Source organism: Neolamprologus brichardi, chromosome 7, assembly GCF_056152115.1.
Source record: "Neolamprologus brichardi isolate AB-2024 chromosome 7, ASM5615211v1, whole genome shotgun sequence".
In the NCBI taxonomy this organism is placed as follows: domain Eukaryota; kingdom Metazoa; phylum Chordata; class Actinopteri; order Cichliformes; family Cichlidae; genus Neolamprologus; species Neolamprologus brichardi.
The window spans coordinates 25,259,658-25,286,489 of record NC_142110.1 but is presented as its reverse complement, the minus strand read 5'-3'; the positions used below and the strand labels follow the sequence as shown (position 1 = coordinate 25,286,489).

Here is a 26,832-nt window from a genome sequence, read left to right as displayed (position 1 = left end):
AAATCTTGTTCTTTAAGTAATGATGTATTAAATCTCCAGTTCCTAATTGGTGATGCATCTTCTTTGTGTCACAGAGATAAGACATTGCTGCACAATCACCAATATTGATAGAACAAATCTGCCTGTAATATCCCTCATAATGGAGCTGCTAACTAAAAAGTAATCTTGGGAAGAATGTGAGTGGTGCACTGGTCCCTGAGAGTGGGGTGATGTGAACACACAGCATCACAAAGACCAAAATCATTCATGTATTGTTTAAGAATATCTGTAGACTCCCAGTTCCTTTGACTAATTTCTATGAATTCCTGGATTAAAACCCAGGTTGTAGTCTCCCCCTATTATAATGGTGGTGTCAGAGTGATCCGAAAGTGAAGTGAAGAATGTATGGTTAAAGGAGGGGTCATCAACATTTGGTCAGTATATACCATCAATACATAGATATTTTATTTTTAGATGTACATGTAGGTACGAGTCCGTGTGAGGGAACTGCGGAGAGGTGTGTTTATGCAAATATTTTGGGCACATGAGTTAACTGGCTAGTCATTTTAAGCCTCTTCCCTGAAACCAACTCCACATACATCCCATGTGACAAATCTCAGTGAATTTCTGCTGTAAACCATTCAGACAAAGAATAGAAGACAAGCGCCTCTCTGTAAATAACATTTATTTAGGTATACAATTTAGTATTCTTATTGACTGTGCACCACCACTGCCTGTCTCGCTCCTTTTTCACTTGGTCGACGTCAGTAGCTTCTAAATGCAGCATTAAGCCTCACCGGAGGGCAATAAAAAAAAATTAAAACAAGTAATTTTCCTACAATGTTTACAGATGCAGGATCACAGGCAGTGCAAACCCACATGCTGCAGGGAATGTCACAAGAATGGCAAAAAAAGAACTAGATCCAATGAAAAAAACAAACAAAAACCTAACTTACCAGTCATGACTGAAGTAACAACTTTCAGTCTTTTAAAGGACCCCATTGTCCTGCTTGATATCCTGACCCGCCCCCAAAAAATACAAAATACAAAAAACAAAAAACAAAAACATAAAACAAAAACTATCATGGAAGTCGAAGACATGGTGCAACAGATGAATCAAAGGAAAGGGAAAAAAAAGAAGAAGCAACCAAAATTTCGCAGGGAACTTGAAAGTATGAAAAGAAACTAATAGTGTTCTCTAATACTAAACCAACTGCTATCAAACACAAAGATGATCATGCCCATTTGGTCTCCCTTTTAATTTTCTTAAACAAGGAATGAAGACATGAAAACGCACACAAATATTTCTCAAGGAGCACACACAGATTCAGACTCCTCAAAGTTGAGTGTTCTCTATTCACCTACTAGCGAAAGTGAAATGTAGCTGGTGCCGTCTCCACATTGTGCTGATGCTGGATTTAAGTGCTTCTAATGACATGAGGGAAATGACATGTGGAGTTGTGAGGATGTGTGGCAAACGGACCAGATTTAACGGATCAGGTTTAACGGATCAGGTATTGCACAGATTATTTATAATAATCTTTTTTTTTTTAAAAAAAGAGAGGAAATAAGGCAAAAATAAATATACAGCAAGTTCATACAACATTTACATTTTTAGTCAGTCAGATACTAGCTTTTTAGGAGAAACTGTATGTGTGCGTGTGTGTGTGTGTGTGTGTGTGTGCTGATTAGTCATCCCACTCATCGTCGTCCTCAAAATCCTCATCTTCGTCATCATCATCATCTTCATCTGAGAAAAGAAACATTAAGATGAAGAAGGCGGAGAGTTTTCATATTGGCTCAGTCAATCAAAATCTAAACAGGAAATAAACGAGTGAACAGACTTTACAGATGAACACACACACACACACACACACACACACACACACACACACACACACACACACACACACACACACACACTTACTTTTTTTTTTTTTACAGTGGTAAGAGGTGGGGGAGTGCTAAGTACTTGATTACATGTTTGATGAGAAAACTAAACTGAAAGTAATTTTTCTGATTTCAACAACAGAAGAAAAACTTAAAGAATAAACAATGAACAACAGGTTGAAAGGTCCATGGAGAAAATCGACTGACAGAAAAAGGAACATTTTCAGGCTGCTACCTGAGGAATGGATGGCTTTGCTCCTCTTCTGCATCACTTCCATGAGAGCACCAACAATGCCTGTGGTTGGAGCTGGTGTCGGAGGGCCGGACTCTGGATGATCCGACACCTGGGAACAGACAAACAGAATACATAAAAAGAATTGCAACATTGTAGCATTGTAACACAATCCAGAGGAAAGTTGTGGTTCAGAGTTTGTTCTTCTTTTAAGATGAACGTTTTAACTTTAAATGAATCTTATGGCATCTAGACATTTATAATGGAAAACTGCTCATATGAAAAGGTAGATTAAAAATGTATTGTCTTAAAATGCATCTTTTCTCATGGTTGGTAGTCTAGTAGTTTTCTTCACTGCCACCTTTTGCCAGTAGTAGCAGAAGCTTTTGGGGGTGAGGTGGAAAAACTCGGGATGAAAAGTGGAACATCAAGTAGTATTTTTGCTGAAATACCCATGTCCATTCACTACATGTCCTCTTGTTTTCTGAATAGTCTTCACAAAGGCTCTACATTTGCAAAAGATATTTATGAACTTTGCGTTAAATGACAAACAACCCAAAACATAACAAACTCTCATTTTACAAATTAAAAGTCATGCTAAATTAGTTGAATGGTATGCCCACACTGCAGTACTTTATATACACTGTAGAAAACCTCATAATTTAATTATAACATAAGACCTAGGCTCAGTTTTACAAAATAGATTTTGATTATGAAGTAGATAAAACAAATGGGGAAACATCAGATCTCTGAATACATCTTTTTCCACAAAGGATCTTGATTTCATTAATTTTTAAGTCTGACTTAAAGGCAGACTGAGTGACTGTATGAAATGCATAGATACGTTTACACTGGCATAAAAGATTTGTCTAAAAAGGGCTGAATATAGGAAAAGCTTAGTTTTGGAGTAGACAGTGGACAGGCTGATTTAAGCAGCAAACAACAAAAACAAAAACAAAACATTCTACTGGTAGTTTTGGTGGGCTTATCTGAGACTGTTGTTAGCTGGCTAATAAGTAGTAAAATTTCCAAGTAGCTTATGAAGAATCTACCTGGAACTACAATGTGGGTTTTCACAAAAAAAAAACCCAGAACAAAACAAAACAACACAAAAAAGCAAAACAAAAAAAGACTGTCTTCATATGTGCAAATAAAAAGTATTTATTATGTATTATTGTAGTGATCACAGTGATCAAAGGGACTGACTCACAGTCTTGAGCTGGATTCCTTGTCGGATCTGGTCCAGCAGGGCATCTCGTCCAGTACTGGAAGTTGGCACTCTGTTGTTTTGCTCCACCTTCTTCAGCTGGGTTCCTCCTCTAATCTGCTCCAACAGCACCGACTTCCCACTTGGACTTGGTGAATGAGGCGAGTCTCCACCCCCACCTACGCTTTCTGGCTCTGGAGGAGGAGGTGGGCCAGGTGGGGGAGGAGGAGGGGGAGGTGGCAGTGCAGGAGTGCTGCTCACCACAGAATGCTGTGCCACTGGGAGAGGTGGAGGGGGTGGAGGTTGGGGAGTAACAGAGGCATGTAAAGGAAGGGGAGGAGGAGGGGGAGACTGGTGGTGGTGGTGGGATGGAGGAGGCGGCTGGTGACTTCCCCTGGTGGGAGGAGGTGGGGGAGGTGGGGCACCCAGAGTTCCCGGTCTGGAGGGAGGTGGTGGAGGCGGGGCTAAGGCCGGGGCCCTGGATGGAGGAGGGGGAGGAGGGGCTCCTCGGCCTCCTCTGGAAGGTGGAGGTGGGGGTGGGGGTGGAGCCAAGCTGTGGGGCGGCGGGGGAGGAGGCGGAGGGCCGCCTCGAGAAGGTGGTGGAGGGGGTGCTGTAGAAGTAGAACACAACAAGAAACATCCTACGTTTAACTCTTGTGCAGTTTTGCTCCACTGTGCTGCAGCACTGTGATCTGGGGAAACATCTGGATCTGGAGCTCAGAAAAGTAACTAAGCCCCAAAGTAACTAAGCCCCAAAGTAACTAAGGCTATGTTCACACTGCAGGCGAAAGCGCATAAAATCCGACTTTTTTGACCCTATGCGACCCATATCCAATCATGGTATGACAGTGTGAACAGCACAAATCCGATATTTTCAAATGCGATCTGGGTCACTTTCGTATGTGGTACTGAATCCAATACATATCCGATGTTTTAGAAAGCGACTGCCTTTTGAATGGTCAAGTCGCATTAAATCCGTCTTTTACGTCACTGACACAAGACAGACGCCAATTATCAGCTCCGGAGAAGACATCGCGAACGCTTCCTGGCCATCCGGTGTAGATGTTAGTGAAACTGTTGGGAAGACAACGTTGGAGAAACGTGAACATTTTATTTGTACTGTATAATCTGCAGATTCTGACAGAAATCTGCAACTATCCTTTGAAGCACCGCTCCTCTAAAACAGCAATAAGGATAATTATTAGGCCATATGTAAATAACAAAATAACTTTGTAACTTAAAGTAAAATTGGGAAACGTAAAGTTCGAAACAAGTCTTTATATTAACAGCCATCAGTCAAACAATACTGTTTGGTCTGGGTCTAAACGGCGCGTTGTGTGTGACGTCTTCTTTTGCGCATGCGGGCCGCTTTGAGGGTTCACACTGGAGCGCGTTTGCTGTCACATTTTATTTGTAGTGTGAACAACCAGACAAAAAAAATCGGATTTGATAAAAAAAAATCGGAATTGAGCATTAAGACCTGCAGTCTGAACATAGCCTAAGGGTCTAAGGTGGGTCAGTTCTTACCACACTGCAACAATTACTTATGCTGCAGGCCCAGTCTGCTGCAGAGCAGGTTGTGTTTGACACAAGAGATAAACTTGTAAGAAATCACCATCTATTGACCAGTCAGCTCACTGGAATTTTTTTTTTTAGGAAGAACCTAAAAACCTCTAAATCCCTGGAAACTTTAGAGACTGTCTGAAGTCTTTATCTTTCCCTGAAATGCACCAAGTAAAATGATACTTGAGAGCTTAGAGTCTTAACCCTGTCGATGTTTCTCAGTGGTATAATGCTGATTACACCAACTTTTCCTAAGTTAACTAGATTAGGTAACCACAGATTGTCTTACTAAATTCAAACCACCTTCATGTGACTGTAGATACCTGAAATATTTGAAGCCACATGAGTAAAATATATCATGTGCATGCTAAACTAACTTCATACTACAGGCTACTCTCTCAAACAAGTCATTTTATAACCTAACCAGTATAAGTCTGCAACACTAAAAAAAATAAAATTCTTATAAAATATTAAGGATAAATGAGGGAATGACTCGCATTATTAGAATATAACAGGTAATTAAAGAGGGGTTCAATTTACACCAACACATACGCTGGCACTGTCCTAAATTGAAACACCTCTTTCCTCTTTTCTAACTAGTCCATGGTAACGTGATTAAAACAGTCAGGACAGAAGAATCTGAGTATGTTTCAGAAAATAACAATTCAGACTCAAAAAAGCACTTGATCTGCTCATATTTGCTGTGAGATGGGAAAAAAGGAGACGGAAGCAGGTGGCAGCTCAAGATAAAACCGTGAGAAGAACTGCAACATGTGAATTTATAAAAGTTCAAAAATATCAGATCTCTGACTTCATACACTGACCAGTGAGAATCAACTGGATTTTTATGAAGCATTTCACTTAAATCTGGCATTTATTCAGTTATTATTATTTTTTTATGATGGAATATCCCCAAAACGATGAAATGTTTTGGAAGCGGTAAACAACACAATAAAAAAATAAGCATTTTATTCTAATTAAAAAATTTAATTAATATACTGTATCATTTCTGTGTTCACAGTACATTTTTGAACAAAGACATTTCTATTTCTAGTTCAACAATTTCTATTTCTCTGTGAAAGACAAAAAAATGGGAATTTAAAACTCTTTTTTATGCTGTTCAACAATTTGTAATTATCAGTTCAGTTCACAGGTGTGTGTGTGTGTGTGTGTGTGTGTGTGTGTGCGCGCTCACCCTGTCTTCTCAGCTCGTTCTTGACTGCCTCCACCCCTCCCTTCTTCTCGATGAAGTCGTAGATGACCTTGGACGTTTCTCTGTCCTTCAGCTGAGCCTCAGAGATGCCGCACATGTCGAACAGGTTCTTCAGTTCAGGGTCCAGGTTATTCAGCTGTTGACAAAGTATATTTTAAAATATGCTTTACGCTGGGGAGGACCTTATGAAGGACCTTATGGTGCAAAAACCAGGCCAGCAACTCAAATATGACTTTAGCCACAGAAAAACAAAAATACTTGGGTGGCCGTTAATATGGTCGTTGGTAAAAGTGACTTCATCTAATGCTTTTTAATGTCTGATGGCAGCAGAAAGAGACAGTAGATATGTCTGTATATCAATGACATCTAAACCCAGATACAAGGTAAATGAAAGTCTTATCAATCAGAATGAACTTTGTCATTCTTCCCCTTCTGTGGTGTTTTTGTCCTGCTCATATCACACAACCTGAGCCTGTCATCATTGCTATAAAGCCCAGCATTTGTGCAGGAGTTTATGTCCTATTTCCCCCTTTTTCCTCTCTATATGAAGTATGTCCATGTGTTTATAAGTCAAAATTATGTTTTCATCCAGCAAGTAACTAGAGAATGAGAACTGTGAAAAGTTGCATATTCATAAACTTAAAGTGTGAACTTTATAAGGATGTCATGTTTCTGTATCATCTCTGTCCTGTTGGACCCTTAAACCCAAAAACACATCCGCCTGTTTAATGCTCCAATATATTTAAAATCTAAAAAAAACTATAGTGTACAATTTTCTAATCCAATAAAAGAATATTTACTACATCAGCTTACCTTTCATTTTATTTGAAATCTACAAAAGGATCACATCTTTTTAGCTTATTTGTAGCTGTCACTGTGGGATATTGCCCTAAATATAACTACCTAAAGCTTCCACACAGTTGGAGTGGACGTATTAATTTGTTTGTGAGATATAAAATGATATGAACTAAAAATAAATACCCTGAACACCAAAACACTAGGTGACTGCCACAGGTGTCATCTTTTTCATACAATGTAGTGGAGAAATAACAGGTGATACTACATGACATTTCAAATATAAACTCTGCTGGGCTGTAAAGTGTGTTCTTTGGTTTCTGTGTGGATGTATGTGACAGATTTCACTGTCTTCACTGAAGATGACTGACGCTGGTCCAGAAAAGTAAACACGATGCTTGTTTTGTGAATGTCATAATGCTTGCAGTTTAATTCACATCTTTTTGTCGATACTTTTACAGTTGGATTTTTTTTATGCTGTGCAGACAAAAACAAACAAACAAAAAAACAAAACAAAGGACTGAAGTAAATATGGAAGAACAGGTAAGTTTGCTGTTCGAGTCTGCAGTTGCCTGCAGACAAAGATGTATCCGGGCTAAGGCTTTAACCTGGTATGTTACTTACTGTCACTGTCTATGGAAATATTTACTCCTACTGAAGATCTTCAATTCAGTTTCAATTTAGTCTTATTTATATAGAGCTGAATCACACCAGCAGTGGCCTCAAAGTGCTTTATATTTTAAAGCGAAGACCCTACAATAAATAACTGAATAAAACTGATTTTAAAAGCTAAACAGCTCCCTGTTAATGTTAGATTGTTTTTTTAAAACTAATAATAGACTTCCTCATGTTCTAGGTCTGATGAGTGTTTAATTTGTCCACAGTGCAGGAGCTCAGACTGACGCTCAAAGTGCCGTGTGACACCTTGTGGTGAGCAGCAGGAAATGCACACTGGCTGTACCCTGATTCCTGGTATCCAATCAGGTATTTTATTTTTCCTATGCTTCTGTGCATTAGAAACATTTATTGAAGCTTTAAAGATGATACTAACCTTACAGGTTTTGTTTAAAGGCTGCTACTAAAATAGATGTTTTAGCAGCAACTGAGTTTTTTGTGAGTACGATTCATTTCCTGTGCACAGCCTGATGTGCAGTATAACGGCTGTGAGCCATTTTTAACACTACCTAATGGAAAATTGGTCTATTTCTTCAGAAATCTTTAGACAAAATGTGATTTCTGTAACTCATATGATATGATCAGCTGGAGAGAAGATAACTGACACAGGTCTGGATTAGAGAAAACCCAAAATAAACTCCAACATCTGCATCTTTTTTTAAATCATTAAAGTTATATGCTGTACATTAATTCCAACTTGGAAAAACACTTCAAAGAGACCATTAAAAGCCCCAAATTACCAAAACATTCACGCCCATGTTGAGTGTATGCAAGCTTCTGATAACAACTGAATGTGAAAACAACAGAAACAGTCTTAACTTGTTAATAATTTTGGATAAAAATGCTTAATGTGATTTACAAAAAAAATATACTTTAATGTTGCTCAGTGGAACTTTGTATAATTTTGTCTATTATTAGACTTCACTGACACATGATGGCTCTCTTACAGCAACAGGAGAGGTGTTTAACTGTGTTACTGTTGCTAACAGTAACAGTTTTACATTAAGCTAAAAAACTAAATTTAACTAAAAACAATGCTAGAAGCCTTTAGAGAGCGATCTACATGTTGGTCAACTACATTTTAGATATTTCTGTATAATTTTGGAAGGTTGAGCCATTTCTAATAATGTATCCTGATCTTGTCGGGACAATAAGTAACTGTGAATGGATCCAAAATGTATCCGAATGGGACTTGCAGGGACATGACTGATCTGGGCCTAATCAAGTCTGAATCCATCATCCTTATACATTTTGGGTCTGTAAAGTAGACTCATAAAGCTTTAAACAAGTATGTTTTAATTAATTGCAAGCCATATAGTATTGTATCATAAATGATCCAGTAACACACAGTAAATGTTGCCAGTACAAGGAAAGTGGAAGACAGCGTCACAGCTACATTATTGCCCACAGAGTCAGCGTTACAAAGATGTAACCTACAGATTTTTTTCCTGAGCTGACAGAAAATCTGCAAATTCCTTCTGTGCAGTTTCTCAGATGCAGAGCAGGAAGCAACAAGAGCCAAATTTGTGCAATTTCATCAAGCAGCCACCACACAAGTCACTACTGTGCTTCTGTGTCTGTGTTTGCTTGTGTGTGTATATAAAGGGGGTACTCACATCAAAACCTGTGTTTGGATCCCAGCCCACATGACCAATGTGCCTGAAGAAGACAGATGTGTAGTGAGATCATGCAAACACACGTAAGTACACAGAAGAACATCAGCTGTTTAGCATGTGCACATGATACATAGTGAATGCACACACTGCACTCTGATAATGTGGCCATTGAAGGCTCTCAGACGTTAATGCAACATGTTCACTGTTGCCACAAAGGAGCCTATCATTGCTAGATCAGACTGTACAGACACCACAGTCCAAAAACTTTATCATTTGTCATTGTTTATTTTAAGTTTTAGGGTGTGTAAAGCAGACTTTTGCTTTTCTGCTGTTCAGTCTCTGCCTACCAGCTAACACCAGCCTTTCTAATCTTGTGTTTTCCAATCAGCAAGCTTGATTCAAGATTCAAGATTCTTTATTCGTCACATGCATATTTATACAAGTATAACACGCAGTGAAATGTAACCTGTAACCTGAAATGTAAATGTAATTCACAAAAATTTAACATTTTCTGTAAATTCTGTGAATCTCGGGCAGCTCAACTTGCATGAAGTGTTTCCAGCTGTGCGTCATGTAGCTGGAGTCGAGTGTTTTAACCGATGGATGAAACGATAAATTTTTAGACACAAGTTGTAACAGCCGCCGTTTTCTTTGTGAGTATTTATTACACGGCGTGTAAAGCCTGTTCTAACGTTTGAGTCTAAGGTTTATTTTCTAGCACCTGACGGCTCTTTTTTGCTTCTCATCCATAAACACTCTGCATACCCTTTCACGTCATTCAGTTTATTTTGAAAGGTCTCAACAGGATCTTGAGCTTTATTCTGAAAGGTTTATGTGGAAAATAAACAAGCAGACACGCGGTGGTTTTACCGTCGTTGTTACTAACAACAACGCATAAAAACAGGCGCTTGTCCGTCCGTAGTGTGGTTATATTAAATATAAGAGAAAGAGAGAACTTTAAGAAATTAATATAGCCACTACAGTGACCATCAAAACCATGAAAAAAATATCGCCGTAAACTGTTTATTTTGCGACACCACGAAACAAACGTAGCGTAAAAAGAAACGATAGACGTTTTTATATCGTCATCCGATATATATCGTTATATCGAACAGCCTTACTCTGGAGATCAACTATGAGCTGGAGGTCTGAATTAGGTCATATTTGTGGGTTTCACAGCGTGGTATGTGTGCATATGTGAGGATATATATGCACATGTGCTAAAGGGACCACGTTTTAACCCCTACCCTTGTGACAGTAAACAACAGAGAAATAATCAGCTACATCTCGTAGACAATTTTCAACCGCACCAACTGCAGCTGGTGGTCCGTGTTCTGCTCTCCCACTCACAGCAGATCTCCACAGCAGAACTAGGACTACTGTTGCCAGGTTAAATCTAGGATACTGCAGTTGAAATCTGTTTGGCCACAAGACAGGAGGCCTTAAGAGAGCAGAATGGCCACAAGAGCAGCTTGCCCATATGGAAGAACTGCAGTTACTAAACTGTCAAAATTTAATTGTGCAATAATAAATATTAATTTTCTCCATCGACAGATGAAAAAGTTTAACTAAATGATAAAATATGTTCATTATTTTAGACATTTGATTTGGTTCAATAAATTAAAAAAAAGTCCTATTTGCTCAGCACTGGAGCACTCAGTACACTGTGTGGTGTGACTCGGACTCACTGGAAGTTGCTCGGCGTGCCGATATCAGCCTTCGTCAGCTTCTTCTTCTTGCCTTTGGTTTTCTTGTCCTTCCGGCTCAGGCCGCTGTGGCTCAGCATGTTGTTGATGTGATATGACTGTTGATGGCTGTGGGAGTTGTGGAATCGGACATTGTTGATCTCCGGGTTCTTTATGTCTACTGTGGCCACATGCAGAGTTGGGCCTGTGCATGGAGGAAGTTAGCAGAAAGAGTTGAAAAAGAAACAACCACTATAATTTTTTTTTATGATTTTTAACAACTCAAATTTTTATTGTCACACATTCAGCCAAAAAGTATCTGTGTGTGTGTGTGTGTGTGTGTGTGTGTGTGTGTGTGTGTGTGTGTGTGTGTGTGTGTGTGTGTGAGTGTGAGTGTGAGTGAGATAGTGAGAGAGAGAGTATGACTGTGAGTGAGAGAGGTCATTGGGAGGATGACCTCAGAGAACTAGAGACAAAATACAGAGTGAGTGTGATAAGTACTGATGATATATGCTGATGATACAGATGAATATCGCCAACTCATCAGAACATTGGTAGTGTTGTATTGTCACTGTTTTAGTTTTTATTTGTCATATGCAAGTTAGCACAGGGTCAACATTGCAATGAAATGTGTTTATGTGTGAGTAAAAGAGTTTGTGTGTACATATTTCTATGCATCTTGACATCATGAGTTCAGTATTAGGACAGTGCAAAAACATAAAGGGACATCCATTGTGAGAGATTTAAAGCTAGCACAGCACCTCTTGACAGCTGCAGCACTAATCATGGCAGCACAGGAACAAGCTCCAAGTACAAGATCCATAGAAACTGGGTGCAGGCTGTGCACAGATGCCCCTGAGACAATCCAGCACATAACAGCAGGGTGCAAGATGCTAGCAGACAGGGCATACATGGAACGCCATAACCAAGTGGCCGACATAGCATACAGAAACATCTGTGCTGAGTATGGCCTGGAAGCCACAAGGTCAAAATGGGAGCCCCCCCCCCCCCCCCCCCCCCCCCCCCATGGTGGTGGAGGATGGCCAAGCTAAGATCCTGTGAGAATTCCAGATACAGATGGACAAAATAGTGGTGGCTGACCAACCGGACATAGTAGTGGTGGACAAGCAGAGGAATACGGCTGTAGTGATACCGAATGAAAGCAACATTAGGAAGAAGGAACAGAAGTACCAAGGGCTCAGAGAAGAACTCATAGGTCCCATTGGTAATCGGAGCACTACGTGCAGTGACTCCCAAGCTGGGCGAGTGACTCCAGCAGATCCCAGGAACAACATTTGAGATCTCTGTCCAGAAGAGTGCAGTCCTTGGAACAGCAAAGATGCTGCGCAGGACCCTCAAGATCCCAGACCTCTGGTAGAGGACCTGAGGTTGAAGGATAAAGACCACCCGCCCTTTATTTATTTACACAAATATATATATATTTTAAAGGCTTAACGCCTGTCTGAGGGAACTGAAACGAATTCCATGCAATGCTGGTTTGCTCTTAACTCTAGGAAAATAATCCAAGCAAGCGACCCTTTTTGACTCTCTCACAGTGTCATCAACATGCCTTGCTATAATCCCATGTACAGATATGACAGAAGGCTGCTACAAACTGTGTGGTTTCATCCGTCTGCACTGAGCATTCATGACATATTATTTTTTAATGTGCACAATGAACTGTCCATGTTGTTCCATTTCTTCTCCTGTTGGTGCAAGCCATACAGTGTGGAAATTCCATGTAATCTCCACAAACTGAAGTAACATCTGACACAGCCACTAATCCACTAGTAATCCATGTCTGAATCCCTGGTTGCACCCCCACCACACTCCCCAAGAATTCTGGACTTCTACAACTAGACCAACAGGTCTACCTCATCAGCAGCCTAAGGACTAGGGTGGGATGGGGGAAGTGCTTGTTTCCCTGCTTTCAAACAGAGCTGTTGAGGCACTTTTGCTTTGATATCAAAATAAGTACTTTAATAGTACTGACTGAAAAGAAAATACAAAGGATTAATCATTTATAAAATTCTAAAAACTAACATCAAATATCCATCCACACTGATAACCACATTTTACAGCTTCTAAATTAAAGCAAGGACTCAAAAGCAGCCATCTTTAACCAATATCCAACCTAATTTAGATGAACAAAAAATGAAAAACGTGCTAATTTCTATTTTGGAAAAAAATTCACAAAACATTAATGAAGTTTAATAAATATTTTAAACTGATGTAATACATAATTATTAATAAGAAGTCCTAGCATTAGCAGGTACAATACACACAAAACAATCAGTAATGCACTCAACCACTGTGGCCTGTATGCACGCTCACCATGCAAGGCTCCACAGCTGAAGAAAAAGCATGTTGAAGCGCAGAACAACATTTAGACAAGGTCAAAGGTCAAAGGCACTGCAAAAACACAATCCCAACAGTGACGTTTGGAGGTGGGAACATCATGGTGTGGGGCTGATTTTCAGCATATGACACTGGCATGCTTCATGTAACTGAAGGAAGGATGAATGGAAAATGTACAGAGACATTCTTGATAAAAACCTGCTGCCATCTACCAGAATGATGAAGATGAAATGAGTGTGGATGTCTCAGCAAGACAATGATTCCAAACACACATAAAGAAAGAAATTCAAGTTGCTAGAACGGCCCAGCCAATCATCTGACCTAAATCCAGTTGAAAATCATTGGAAAGCACTAAAGCTCAGAGTTTATAGACGGGGCCCACAGAACCTTCAGGACTGTTTGTGGGGAAGAACGGGGCCAAAATCAGATCTGAGCAATACATATGACTAGTTTCTCCATACTTGAAGATGTTATCACCAACAAAGGCTTTTGTATGAAGTATTAAGTATTAAAACCCACACTAGAGGGTTTAAAGAGAACAACAGAAAGCGTGTGGTCTACATACAGCACAGAAAGGCTTCTCCATAAACCAGATTTAACCTGCTTCACTCTGTCAGTGTGAGAGCCAGACTGTGAAACAATGATGCCAATGTGTTAGGAAACGTCACAACAGCACACTGCAGTCTACTGGCATTTCTCAAACACATACACACACACACGTGTTCTGTAGGACGAACGCTGTTGTCATCACTGTCTCGCCTCTGCGGTCATACAAGGAGGTCCTTCTACAAGACCAGTGTTTGCCAGTTTGATCAACACTGCTCTTAAACACTGGATAATGGGAAATGGACTGGTTCTTATATGGCGCTTTTCTACTTTGAGCACTTAAAGTGCTTTACACAACTTGCCTCACTCACCCATTCACAAATTTACACCCATTGCACAAGCACTTTTTTCTATGCTCTTGCTATCTAACATTCAAACGCATTCAGACTCCGATGGATGATAATATCTTGCCCGAGGATATCTGGCATGCAACCACCAACCCTCCCAGTTAGTATGTGACCTGCTCTACCACCTGAGCTACAGCCACTGCAGCTCTGAACTGTTCTAGAAATAACTAGCTGAACTGGACATCAGCTGGTTCTTATTCTATATCCTAGTACAAAGTCAATGGATTCCTTACCAATCGCCATCAAAACTGTCTGAAGTTCATGTGTTTAGCAGCTTTCATTTAATGGTCTCTCCACTGTAACCATCAAAACCCACACAAGCAAGTTCAAACAGATATTCCAACTGCTAATTTACTCAGTAATTTTCAAAATACATACACAAAGAACAAAACAAAAAATAGAAGGTCAATAGTAGCAATCGGGTGCATTTGTTGTCGATAGCGCATGTTGATGATGTCGTTAAGCTGCGCCTGTTTTGGTCGAAAGCATCGCAGCGGCTAAAACCAGTATAATCTGCAAATTATGCCGGGCGACAGTCATAGCAAAGAGATGAAGCACTTTTGAAATATGGGGAAAGCCAAAAACTGCGCTTCCTCCACTTCCGTAACATTGATTCATTAATGTTGAATTCTCTCGCAGCTTCTCTATTCCCATGTTGTTGCAGTATATTAATAACTAACCTCGTATTGTGGATGAATAATCTCAGTTGTTCTCCTGACTGATGTTTGGCCCGTGTATAGCATCCTGCTATGCGATTGCATTTGTCCCTAAAAACATTTTTTAACAGATTTCTGCACGCCCAAATCGTTTCGAGGTCAGTAAGCACAACCAGAATTCATACATAAGACACACTCTCGATTTTTGAGAAAATTAAAGGATTTTAGGTGCGCCTTATAGTGTGGAAAATAAGTTATACAGAAGAAAAGAATATATCGTGATATATATCGTTACCGCACATACTTCAAATTATATCACGATATGGATTTTAGGCCATATCGCCCAGCCCTAAATTAATTTATTTAGAATAGTAACCTGCTAATATTGGAAATGAGTGAGTGCCTATATTCTTGGTTATTCAGTGCTTCGTATGCTACAGTTTTAGCATATTTCTATCCTCTATTGAATCCTTGGATAACTGAAACGTTTACTTTGCCATTTCTCCACATGTTGCATCTTGCTGTATTTCTTTGTTTCTTTTACTTCAGAGGATGGATGACATCCTCATTTTATTCATTTCTATGTACTTGTTATTGAATTTTTTAAAGCCTGAATGAGAAAAATACTTTTTACAAAATTAACTAAAGTTAAGAGCCTACGTAAGCAAAACTTATTAAGAGTTTAACATACCATTTTTAGGGTCGCCTCTTTTCTCTGCAAAAGAAAAATTAACAGAATTATAGTTTCAGAAAAGTAATCACAAGTCAGCAATCTTTAGAAAGTATGAAGCGGAACTTATTAAGAGGTTTTAGTGAGAAAAAAAGAGTCAGAAAAGTGCTTTTTAGGTTCAATTAGTTCTGTTAAAGCCCTAAGGTGCAGAAATGCCGCTTCACATATGAAAAAGCATTTTAATAGAGCAGTCAGGTTATTCTTGGCCTGAGCAGAAAAAGAAGAGAAGCAAAAGATTTGAAAGCTCAACTATGTTTGCCATACAGTGTCCTGCCAGCTGTGCCAGCCCCGTGAGCCTTTGAACCCTCAGTCATCATCACAGTTTCAGAGGTGCACTTCAAAAGGCCAACATGCTGGAAGGAGCTGAAGGGAAGTCAGAGGAGCCTCACAGCAGAGACATTTACTCTACTGAGAAAGACTGACAGCTTTACAGCAGCAGAGAGGAAGAGATGGAGCACACAGCAGCGAAGTGAAAGAAAAAATAAAAATAGGGGAACAAAACCCCACAGACACAAACAAAAACACAGTCCCAAACCAAACCTGTCAGTGGAAACCACAGCTTGATGACTGATATGAGAGGTGATATTTTTTTTCCGAGAAATACTTTTGGTTAGGATCAGTCCTCTACAAGCCTTCCACTGCTAGTGTCCGGAGAGTCAGTGCTATTCACAGCTCAAAGTAGATTTTCATTTTTACTTTCACCACTAAACAATCCTGCACTTTTAACTACCTCCCCTCCCTTCTCTAACAGTGTGCCAAACTCTAAGTCAGCTCCAAACCTGCCTTTAAGGCAGTGACTTTGGAGCTGCATTCAGGCTGAGTGAGCAAACGATAAGGTGTGATCTCCAATAAAAGTTGTGAAAGGTTAAACCGATTGAGGAAGAACACAAAGACAAACTGAAACATTAAAGTTCACCTATTTTCCGCTGTCGTCGGTTGAGCAAGTCATCAATGGTGGCTCTGAATCGTTTGGCTTCTTCTTCGCTGGCGAAGTTCAAACCAATCTGACATGTCTGAAAGAAAGAGAAAGGGTGAAATGTGATTCTAACAGCTTTCTCTGAAGAACAGAAAAACTGTGCAACATTAAATCGTAATACACTGTAGGTGGATAAAGACAAGCCTGACAACTGATATTTGGAAATATGAAAGAACCACACAGCCTTATTTTATGCTGATAAAATTCTTGGTGAGAATAGACTCTAAAAACAGGAAGACTAATCATCTGCTGTAGACATTCAAGTCTTGAAGTAGTCAAAAGAAAACATTAAACACTTACATCTCCTGCAAATGTAATGAAGTAGGGTCTGGAGTTGCTGATGAAGAAGTTGTGGTAGAGTTCCTGTTCGAACATCATTTTCCCTTCCTACAGAAAAAAAATTACAGAAAAATGAAATTGAAAGAAAGAAAAAAAAATCTGACTTCTAATCCTCTACAATTTAAATTCATACTCCCAACAACCCAAAGAGAGATTTAGGAGCTGGCTGCTTGTTCAAGAAATTAAATGTCTTCCTCTGGAAGACAATGATGCATTTTTGGTATCCTTGAACACACCTCCATAAGGAGCTCACCTCCACTTAGTTAAATGAAAAAAAAAAAAAATCACCAACAAAACAACCAACATGAAACTGTCAAATATTTGCAGCATGCATTTTCTATCTATAAGTAGGGCTGGGCCGTTAACTATAAATTCAATTAAAAAATTGGCTTTGAACACAATCAAACAATTTAAATGTGATAAAACAATTACTTATAACTTTTATTTTTATTTTATGTTGTGTAATAAATTAAACACAATGCCTTTTTTCATATCAGTATGTTTACTTCAGCTCCAGCCAAGATGACGGAAGAGTACTTTTGGTCAACGAGCACTGACTAGAGGAAGTAAAAGTTACAAAAAGGTTTTTCAAATGAATTTTATTTATATGGTGTCAAATCACAACAACAATTGCTTCAAGGTGCCTTTTCTGCAGGTGCTGGGTTTATTATTGGCCCTGCCCTCGCACTCCCTATAGTTATAATACAGGTCACCTGAGATGCAAGTCTGCCGTCACCTGCACCCACAGACCACCCTCGGTGATCAATACCTACTCGTCTGGTCCACAAACAGTATAAAAAATAAACACAGTTTACAGATCTGAAAAGTGAAACAAAATAGCTATTCTGCAAATACACTCTGAAAAATACTTTCCGCTGAGTTAATGAGTAAAGATAATGAATTTATCAGTCACTTATTTTGGGTCGTACTGAATAGTACTGACTGGTCATACAGTGTTTCAGAAAGGCAGATTATCCCTGTTACATTCATGGCTAAACATGAATGTAACAGGGATCGTAACAGGGCACTCCACAGTCAGACCCTCCTCTCTCCTGTCACGTCTAGTTCAATCAACAGATTGTTTGTTAGCTTAATGAAATCTTATACTTCTGAAATAAAAGCTGACCAAAATAATCATGACTGTTCTTCTTGTCATAATTCAGCATTCCTTGATTCTGATAAGTGAGCAGTTTTTTTCCCATAAGAAAGAGAAAATAAATATATACATGGATATATACAGCTTAAGTCCACACTGATATTACTTTGAGAGCCTGTATCCGCCTCAGGCAGCAACCACACATCTGATAATTCATTTTGATCCATTTGAGACGTACAACTGAATGTACATCATACTTAAAGTGCTGTTCTAATTAAGTCAGTGAACACACAGAGTAAATGTGAAAAGTCTGGCCACAACCCTCCACAGAAGCACTGAGAAAAAAAACAAAACAATTTTGTTTCAAGCAATATTAAAATAATATAAAAAAATAATGTCTTGATGCATGCTCAATCATCCAGGAGAGGAAATGCCAAAAAGTTGATTCTGTTCATCTGGACGTAGCGTTTTCAGTGGGAGAAACGTTTCCTCACTCATCCAGGTGACTTCTTCAGTCTCAGCTGACTGCAGGTTTTCCCAACCTTATAAACAGTACATTTGCACAATAACTGAAACTAGCACCAGTGGCAAACAGTGTTATTGCTGTTTTTGTTGTTGTTGATCAGTGGTCATGACAATTTGCATATTAATGATCAAGAAACTGACCTCACAGCCCATTGTTTGCCAGTGGTGCTAGTTTCAGTTATTGTGCAAATGTACTGTTTATAAGGTTGGGAAAACCTGCAGTCAGCTGAGACTGAAGAAGTCACCTGGATGAGTGAGGAAACGTTTCTCCCACTGAAAACGCTACGTCCAGATGAACAGAATCAACTTTTTGGGAATCTAAGTAACCCCCTTTAAATCCGTGTTCTTATTTCTTTTACAAACAAGATATGACTGTTTGTGAACATTAGAGGCAGATTCTATTAAATGCACAGATTGCCTGTTTCCAGTGCTGTAACCACTGCTAAGCTAACTGGCAGCAGTTTCATATTTCAGTTTTTCTTCTGCCAGAAAGCAAACAGGGAAAAAAGAAGAAAAAAAAACTTCCAAAAATGTAAAAATAATCATTTAAGATGCATCTTTCAACTATTCTGCGTTGTTTAAAGCTTTTGGATTGTTTCCGTTTGGTGTCACTCACCTTGATGTCAAAGACTCTGATGAAGTAGGATCTCTGAGGGTTGTCCTTGACAAGGCAGGCCACTCCACAGCACCTCTTCACCCAGTTACAGCTCCTCTCAGCACCATACACCTGGACCACTGCTGAACACAGAGTCTGAAGCACAGATATGATGGTTAATATCATCACCTGTGAGATTTACAGAAAGAACAAAGACAACTACAGAAAAGAAGGTTAAGTTGCTGAAAATGTAACCACTTCATCTCCCTCCATTTTTTCTTTAAGATTTTACAGACACACAATGTTCTTTAGTATATACCTGTAAACTCCATGTGTGACAAATGGAGGAGGAAACATACACTATGCAAAACCTTCAAACAGCCACAATTACAGCTGGGAGGAGAAATAGAGTTGGTTATCAGGCAAACACTGAGACCTTTGGAAATCAGATTATATATGTCAAATGCATTCTACCTTAACAGGGAGTCACAAATGTGCAGAATCAAATGAATATATCCAAGTCTGATTTGATGGCAGGATATCAAAGGCCCTACACTGATTCGTGGGTTGTGACTCAGCTGTATTGATGTAGTCACAAACAAAAGAACTCTGATGTTAAATTGCTGACTTTACATTTACATTAGGTGAAAAGTGAAGGACTTGTAACTCTTTTTATACACCGATTCCCAACTTCAGGGGGGTAAAACTTAAAAGTACTGACACCGCCTCATTGTCTTACACTTTTCCACAGTGTTTTAACAACAACAAGAGGAGTCCAGCTGCAGTAGTCAGCACTGCACAGGTTTCAAACAGCTCCAGTTTGTGGTTTCTGCAGAGGTTGCACAGTGTTTGATGCACTGCCATGATTCCTCTGCAGTGGAAGTAACTCCGGCTGCTGAGGAAGTTATGAGGAAATGTCACTGCGTCCTTTCCCTCTGTAATTTATAGGTGTAGGTCAGAGGAACAGGTGCAAACACTTTTCAGCAGGAAATCACCAATCAGCATCCCCCAGAAAGGGTCAAAATTTGTTCCTTAAAACCTTAAATTAAAAGCATCTAAATTCTTACAGAGGAGAAGAATGCAGCAATGAACACAGACAGTGGTGACACTGCAGCCTCTGCGAGCTAAGATCTTAGCATCTGTTAACGATGAACACAAAAATCAATATCTCAGTCATTTTTATATCATTAGCAGCCTGACTGCTTCCTGTTAAACTCCTGATAGTGCCTACTACCATGAGTTAGTGCTAAAAATGTGTACATGCATTAATCACTGAAGACGTAACTGATTTGAGCAGTTAGTATTATGTAACAGTTTTCAATGCAATTCAAGTTTTATTTATATAGTACCAAATTACAGTCACCTCAAGGCACTTTATATTGCAAGGCAAACACCCTATAATAATACAGAAAAAACTACAATACTCAGATGGCCCCCACAAGCAAGCACTTGGCAACAGTGGGAAGGTAAAACTCCCTTTTAGCAAGAAGAAATCTCTGGCAGAACCAGGTTCAGGGAGGGGCGGCCATCTGCTGCAGCCAGTTGGGGTTGAAGGGAAGAAAAAAAAAAAGAGCGCAAAAAAGAACCAGAGATTATTAATAACTCATGATTGAATGCCTGGCGTCTAAACACAGCAAGTGAAAAAAGGTGAGTGAATAAGAAATACTCTGTGCATCATGGGAAGTCCCCAGTAGACTAGGCCTATTCCAACAAAACTAAGGAAGGATTCAGGTCCAGTCCTACTTGCTTTATCAAAAAGGAAGGTTTATCTATTGTTGTGATCCAAATTGGAAGCAGAAGAGGGGCTTGATAGCTCAAGGCTCTGGCTCCCATTCTGCTAGCAATTTCCTAGGAACCACAAGTTCAGCCTGCAGTCCAAGAGCAAAGAGCTCGCTTATGGTGTTATGGTACTATGAGATCTTTTAAGATAAAATGGGGCCTGATTATTTAAGACCTTTTATGCGATAAGAAGGATTTTAATTAGATTCTGGACTTAACAGGAAGCCAGTGAGGAGAAGCCAGTTTGGGAGAAATATGCTCTCTTTTCTAATCTCTGTCAGTATTCTTGCTGAAGCATTTTGGATCAAATGAAGGCTTTTCAGAGTTTTTTTGGGGGGGACATTCTGATAATAATGAATTTCGATAGCCCAGCCTAGAAGTATAAAATGCATCAACTAGTTTTTCAGCATCACTCTGAGATAGGATGTTTAGAGATATTACACAGATGCAAGAAAGCAGTTCCACATATTTTTGTTTAATTTGCACAGTGTTACTCAGTGTTACTAGCAGCCAAGGTAATGGCATCCAGAGTGAGTATCTGGTTAGATGCCATGTTTGTAATATTTATTTTGCTATTTAAGGACAATAACCTCAGTTTTATCTGAACTTAGAAGTGGGAAAATGATCATCCAGTTGGCAAGATAAGTGGGCCAGAGAGAGCTTGAAGTCACCTCGGCTTACCTCTAATCACATCTGAGAGAGGGAAAAAGGTCTAAACATTCAACCTTTTATGTTTAAAATGATACAGACTGTTAGTCTTGGTAGCAGGGGATCAGTCCGCCAGGGCCTCCGCTCCTGGCCACCGCCCGACACACACTGCACCAGACCCCTACAGCACGTCCTGTGGGTGGTGGGCCTACAGAAGGATAGGCCCATGTCCCTTTTTCAGATTGTGTCCAGACAGGCCCCATGGACTGAGGCCTGGCCACCAGACACTCGCCCTTTGGCACCCTCTACGGGCCCAGCTCAACGGTAGGGCCCCAGTAACCCTATCCCAGTCAGGGTGAACTGTTCCTTTGATTGTTATCGCTATGTCTGGTCCTTCACCCAGGACCAATTTGCCATGGGAGACCGTACAGTAGGCAAAAGCCTCCTGAGAACATAGCCCCTGGGATCCCTGGGACACAAACACAAACCCCTCCAGCATGATAAGGTAGCGATTCATGGAAAAGGGTGGAGTACCCACTGTGGGTCAGAGACGAATTGATGTCCCAAGTGGAAAAGTTTAAATATCTCAGGGTCTTGTTCACGAGTGAAGGGAGAAGGGAGAGGAAGATCAACAGATGGATTGGTGCTGTAGCTGCAATGATGGGGATGCTGTACCGGCCTGTTGTGGTGAATAGAGAGCTGAGTGTAAAAGCAAAGCTCTCAATTTACTTGTCGATCTATGTCCCTATCCTCACCTATGGTCACGAGCTGTGAGTAGTGACCGAAAGAACGAGATCGTGGATACAAGCAGCAGAAATGAGCTTCCTCTGAAGGGTGGCTGGTCTCTCCTTTAAAGATAGGGTCAGAAGTTCGGCCATCGGGGACAGGCTCAGAATAGAGCCGCTGATCCTCCACACTGAAAGGAGCAAGTTAAGGTGATTTGGGCATCTGACAAGGATGCCTCCTGGGTGAGTCCTGGATGAGGGGCATGTCCCACCGGGAGGAGGCTCCGGGGCAGACCCACGACATGCTGGAGAGTTTATATCTCTCGACTGGCCTGGGAACGTATTGGTGTTCCCCCGGAAAAGCTAGAGGAGGTGGCCGGACAGAGGGAGGTCTGGGCCTCTCTGCTTAGGCTGCTGCTCTAGATGGATAACAGAGTTAACCTTTATGTGTTTTTGCTAATAGTAAATCATCTTTATCTGTATTTTAGGCCTTTTATCTGCTCATTTTATCATGTTGGAGAATAAATTCAAAAGGATTTGGATTTCCATTATTTCCTAGTGGATTATGCTTCGCTTCTATTGGGTTATACCTACACATAGGGCTGCCATGATTAGTCGACTAATCATGATTACGTCGACTATCAAAATCGTCGACGACTGATTTAATAGTCGACGCGTCGTTTGAAGCTTTGTAAGATCACAAAAGACGCAGGAATTAGTAGTAGGATTTAAGAGTGTAATAACGGACTGAAACAGAACATGGCAGCACTGCATGTACAAGGATGCCAGCTGCCGTTAAACCCCGAAGAAGAAGAAGCTGTGTCCCAGAATTCATAGCGCGGCCCAGCTCAGTTTACAACAATGGCGGCAGCTAGTTAGTTTTAAAATTACTCTTATTATTCTTTCTGGGTCAGAAAATAAACATTGAACATATTTTCAGGCGAGAATGTAGCTGTGTAAACCTCAAATATCTGCTCAGTTTATCAAGACACCACATGTTTACAAAAGCGCTCCGACGTTTTCGGAGACGTCTGTTACCCACCAGCTCGATAGCTAGCCGGGGGCAAGGCTCACTAGAGCCCGTGAGAACACCGGCCTCCCGGCAAATCGTTTTCAAACCCACCGCCGTCTTTTACTACTCAGGTTAAACATATATAAGTCACTTAGATAACTTAAAATGTTATTGTTTGGCTTTTTTGTAGTATTTTATTTGTTCTTGAGTAAATCGGTTAGGCTGAGATTAAAGTTATAGTTTTTACACAGCTGAATAAACGTCAAGCAGACAACTGATTATCAGAAGTGTGAGATGCTCGAGAATATACTCCGGTGTCCCGTTATATTTTAGATAGCAAGGAGTTTATTAAACTTCACCGAAACAATCTGCAAATTTCATTAAAATTTAAGGAACTATCATCTTGTCTTTATTTTTAGTTAGCACATACCTTAAACACTTAAATCTGTAAGCTAATAATAGTTATATAAGAGCAGATGCATGCTGGTGCAATAAGCTGTACGTCCAATGGATGCATGATCTGATTAGTCGACTAATCGCAAAAATAATCGGTGACTAGTCGACTATCAAAATAATCGTTTGTGGCATCCCTACCTACACACAAGAGATAAGGATGGCCAAGGCGCACTTATTCTCTTAACCTTTTTCCTCACAAAGATCAGAACAAGGTCAGCATTATCTCAGAGTAGGTTAATTAGATAGGTATAATTCAAGTGATTTGATTTTGTTTTTATTAGTATTATTTTATTCTGCTTTTGTTTTACTGATTCTAAATTACTTTAATAAAATATCCTGCATCACAAAAGTCTACATTATAGACATTACCTTTTTAGGCCTTTGTTAAACAGTACAGGTAAAAACCCGAGTATTAATCTGCTTTAATATAAATAGCTCTTAGAGGCCACTTCAGCCTTACAAAAGTAACAGACCCCTGGGACTTAGTTTTCCCAAGTCACTAAATGAAACCAATGATTTTCCAAGAGAACCTATCTGGAGGGGAGCTGCCATTAACAGGTGTGGCTACTGGATGCCAGGCCTGCAAGGGTACTCAGACTTCCGTTTTTTTGCATGACAGGAGGCAGGGTAGACACCCGGAGAGCTTTTGAGGCAGTTAGAATTGGGCAAGTCCCCTCACCCATCAGCTCCACATAAGCTCTGTACTGCCTACTGGGTAAGATCCATGGGATCAGAGATTAGGATTAATTTGACGGAGGGGTGCTGGTCCTACAGATCGACACAGGTCTTAATGTCTTTAAGACAGTCCTGCAGTTTAACTAAATGAATGAAAATCTATGCTATGCCTTCAAATGGTACTGCCGAAAGGAAGCCTGTACAATGTACATAAAAGTGGTTCTAGCACAGAACCCTATGGAACTCAATAATTAACCTGTGTGTGAAGAAGACGCTCCAATTACATGAACAAATTGGACTCTGTCAGATAATTATGATTCAAACCAATGCAGCACAGTAATACTCACAGCATGTTCTAATCTCTGTAATAATACAATATGTTCAATGGTATCGAACGAGGTCTAGCAGGACAAGAACAGAGATGAGTCCACAAGAAGACCATAAGTAACCTTCACTAATCCTGTTAGTGTAGTGAGATGAATTTTGAAACCTGACTGGAAATTTTAAATTAAACCTCTCCTCTGTAGATGATCAGTTATCTGTTTTATATCTACTTTTTCAAGAAATTCTGAGATAAAATAAAGGTTGGACATCGGCCTAAGCTAAGACAGTTCGGTCAAGTAATTGTTTAATTCCAGCCACCTTAAAGGCCTGTTGTACATAACCCAACAGGCTTCTCTGCTTTTTTAATTATTGTTGAACAGCCCAGCCTTGAACACAGCACATTAACACCATGTACAGGTAATGCTGACAGACTGTCAATCTACTTATTTTCAAAGAAAGAAACCAGAGAGAAAAATCAACTGGAGAGAAAGAGTCTGACTAAATATCACCTATTACCCTATGATATCATAATGTTGCTGGGGAGACATCATCATATTGTAATTAAAAAAAAAGAAAAAAGGCTGACGTCAGCGTGCTGTAATTAAAAAAAAAGTTTTAGAAAACACAAGAGCTATCCCTTGTGCTCTCTGAGTGTTTTCTCCAATGGTTAAAATTTTATTTGTGAAGAATATAGACAGTTTAACATTACAGGAATGCTTGGTTCAGTGTTCCGACTCTTATCCTGACTACAGCGCTAAAAAGAAACCCTGGGTTGTCCTTTTGTTCTTCAATCACTGATGGATAGTAAGATGTCCCAGCGTTATAAAGGGCTTTTTTTTTATTTTTATAGAGCAACAAACTCTTTTTCAGGCTAAATTAAGATTTTCTAAATGAGTGTGACACTGTTTACTCTTATATGCTTTAAAGTGCGTGTTTGAGAGTTGTACTAGTGAGTCAAGTGCTTCTTAATGGTTTTGCCTTTAGTAGCAGAATAACAGTAATTATTGGAGCTTCAATTTAAATAAATTTAACAACAAATTTAAGAAGCTGCTTTTATCACCTGCGAGAAGAACTCTGTGTTGTTATTTTGTTATTGTGGCTATCATTTGCATCCAGCTGATAAGGACATAAAAGCACAAATTCGCTGTGTTCATCTTTAAAGAAAGCCAAGCTCAGCTTTGTACCTGTGCTTATTTACCAGGAGCGAGCATAAACAATGCTGACACTAAGAAAGAAAACTGTAAAAACACAGTCTCGGAAACCAAAACAATGAGCTAAAAGTCCATTTACTTGCATTGATTCTATCGATTCCCCCCCTTGATATGCATGCACACCTGCATGCCTAAATGTTTTTTCTTCCAGGTATTGGCTTAGCATCTAAAGTATTGACTCATTAAGGTTATCAGGAATTGCCCAACTAAAGTATTAAGTATTGTATTAAAAGTTCTATTTATCGCTGGCCATTCCCCCCCTGACCATATTTATCTTTATGTTTTATTTATGAATAGTTGAGTTACTCAATATTCATCTAATTTTTGGCTATTCTAGCTGGACTGAGAAGCACATGCATTTCCCATACAATGTGAAGTGAATACACCTGCACCTACTTTTAAGTTGCAGGTGGTAAACAAACGCAGGAACTTACGGCGCATTTCCTGCCTAAGTAGCAGAACAGGCACTCGTTCTCCTGCGGGGTAAGGAGCAGGGAGCCGACGTTAACCGCCCTGCGGGGCGGCGGGTGGCTGTTCATGGCACCAGAATCTTGTAGTCGACCCCGAAACAATGCAGTTATCCCTGGAACGGGCACTACAAACGGCTGTATTTACAGAAAATCCATGCGGGCTCCGGTTGCTGTGGCCTGCAACCGGATCATCTCCGCTCAGTTCGACTCCGAGCAGGAGGGCGGAGGAGGATGTGGTTGCGATCTCTTTTCCAGTCTTGCTCCTGCTTAGGAAAAACCCTTGTATTCTCAGTTTGGTGTTGAATGTGAAACCAGTGACTCGTTAAGTGTACGTAGACAGATAAACGCTCAACTTTCATTCGGAAACTCCAGCGACTGCAGCAGTAATGCGTACATCCAACATGGCAGCAGGAGGGAGCAAACCACTTTAAGGATACAGCAGAGGGGTG

General features: G+C 40.0%; 1 protein-coding gene across 2 annotated transcripts; it reads right to left on the bottom strand.

Annotated features, from left to right (window-relative positions):
• Nucleotides 1-653: 653 nt before the first annotated feature.
• Nucleotides 654-26,832, bottom strand: LOC102776151 (actin nucleation-promoting factor WASL-like). 2 transcript variants are annotated; one of them, XM_087843354.1, is made up of 11 exons: nt 26,348-26,831; nt 19,105-19,239; nt 16,829-16,915; nt 16,469-16,565; nt 15,514-15,537; nt 10,859-11,060; nt 9,171-9,213; nt 6,067-6,220; nt 3,312-3,919; nt 2,105-2,213; nt 654-1,729 (listed from the first exon to the last, which is right to left on the bottom strand). In XM_087843354.1, exons 1-11 carry the CDS (start codon nt 26,450-26,452, stop codon nt 1,668-1,670), a joined length of 1,626 nt encoding a protein of 541 aa, XP_087699480.1. In that variant the 5' UTR covers nt 26,453-26,831; the 3' UTR covers nt 654-1,667. The 2 variants fall into 2 exon arrangements, with proteins under 2 accessions (XP_087699480.1, XP_006782344.1); XM_006782281.3 differs by lacking the exon at nt 15,514-15,537 and having other exon boundaries at nt 26,348-26,832.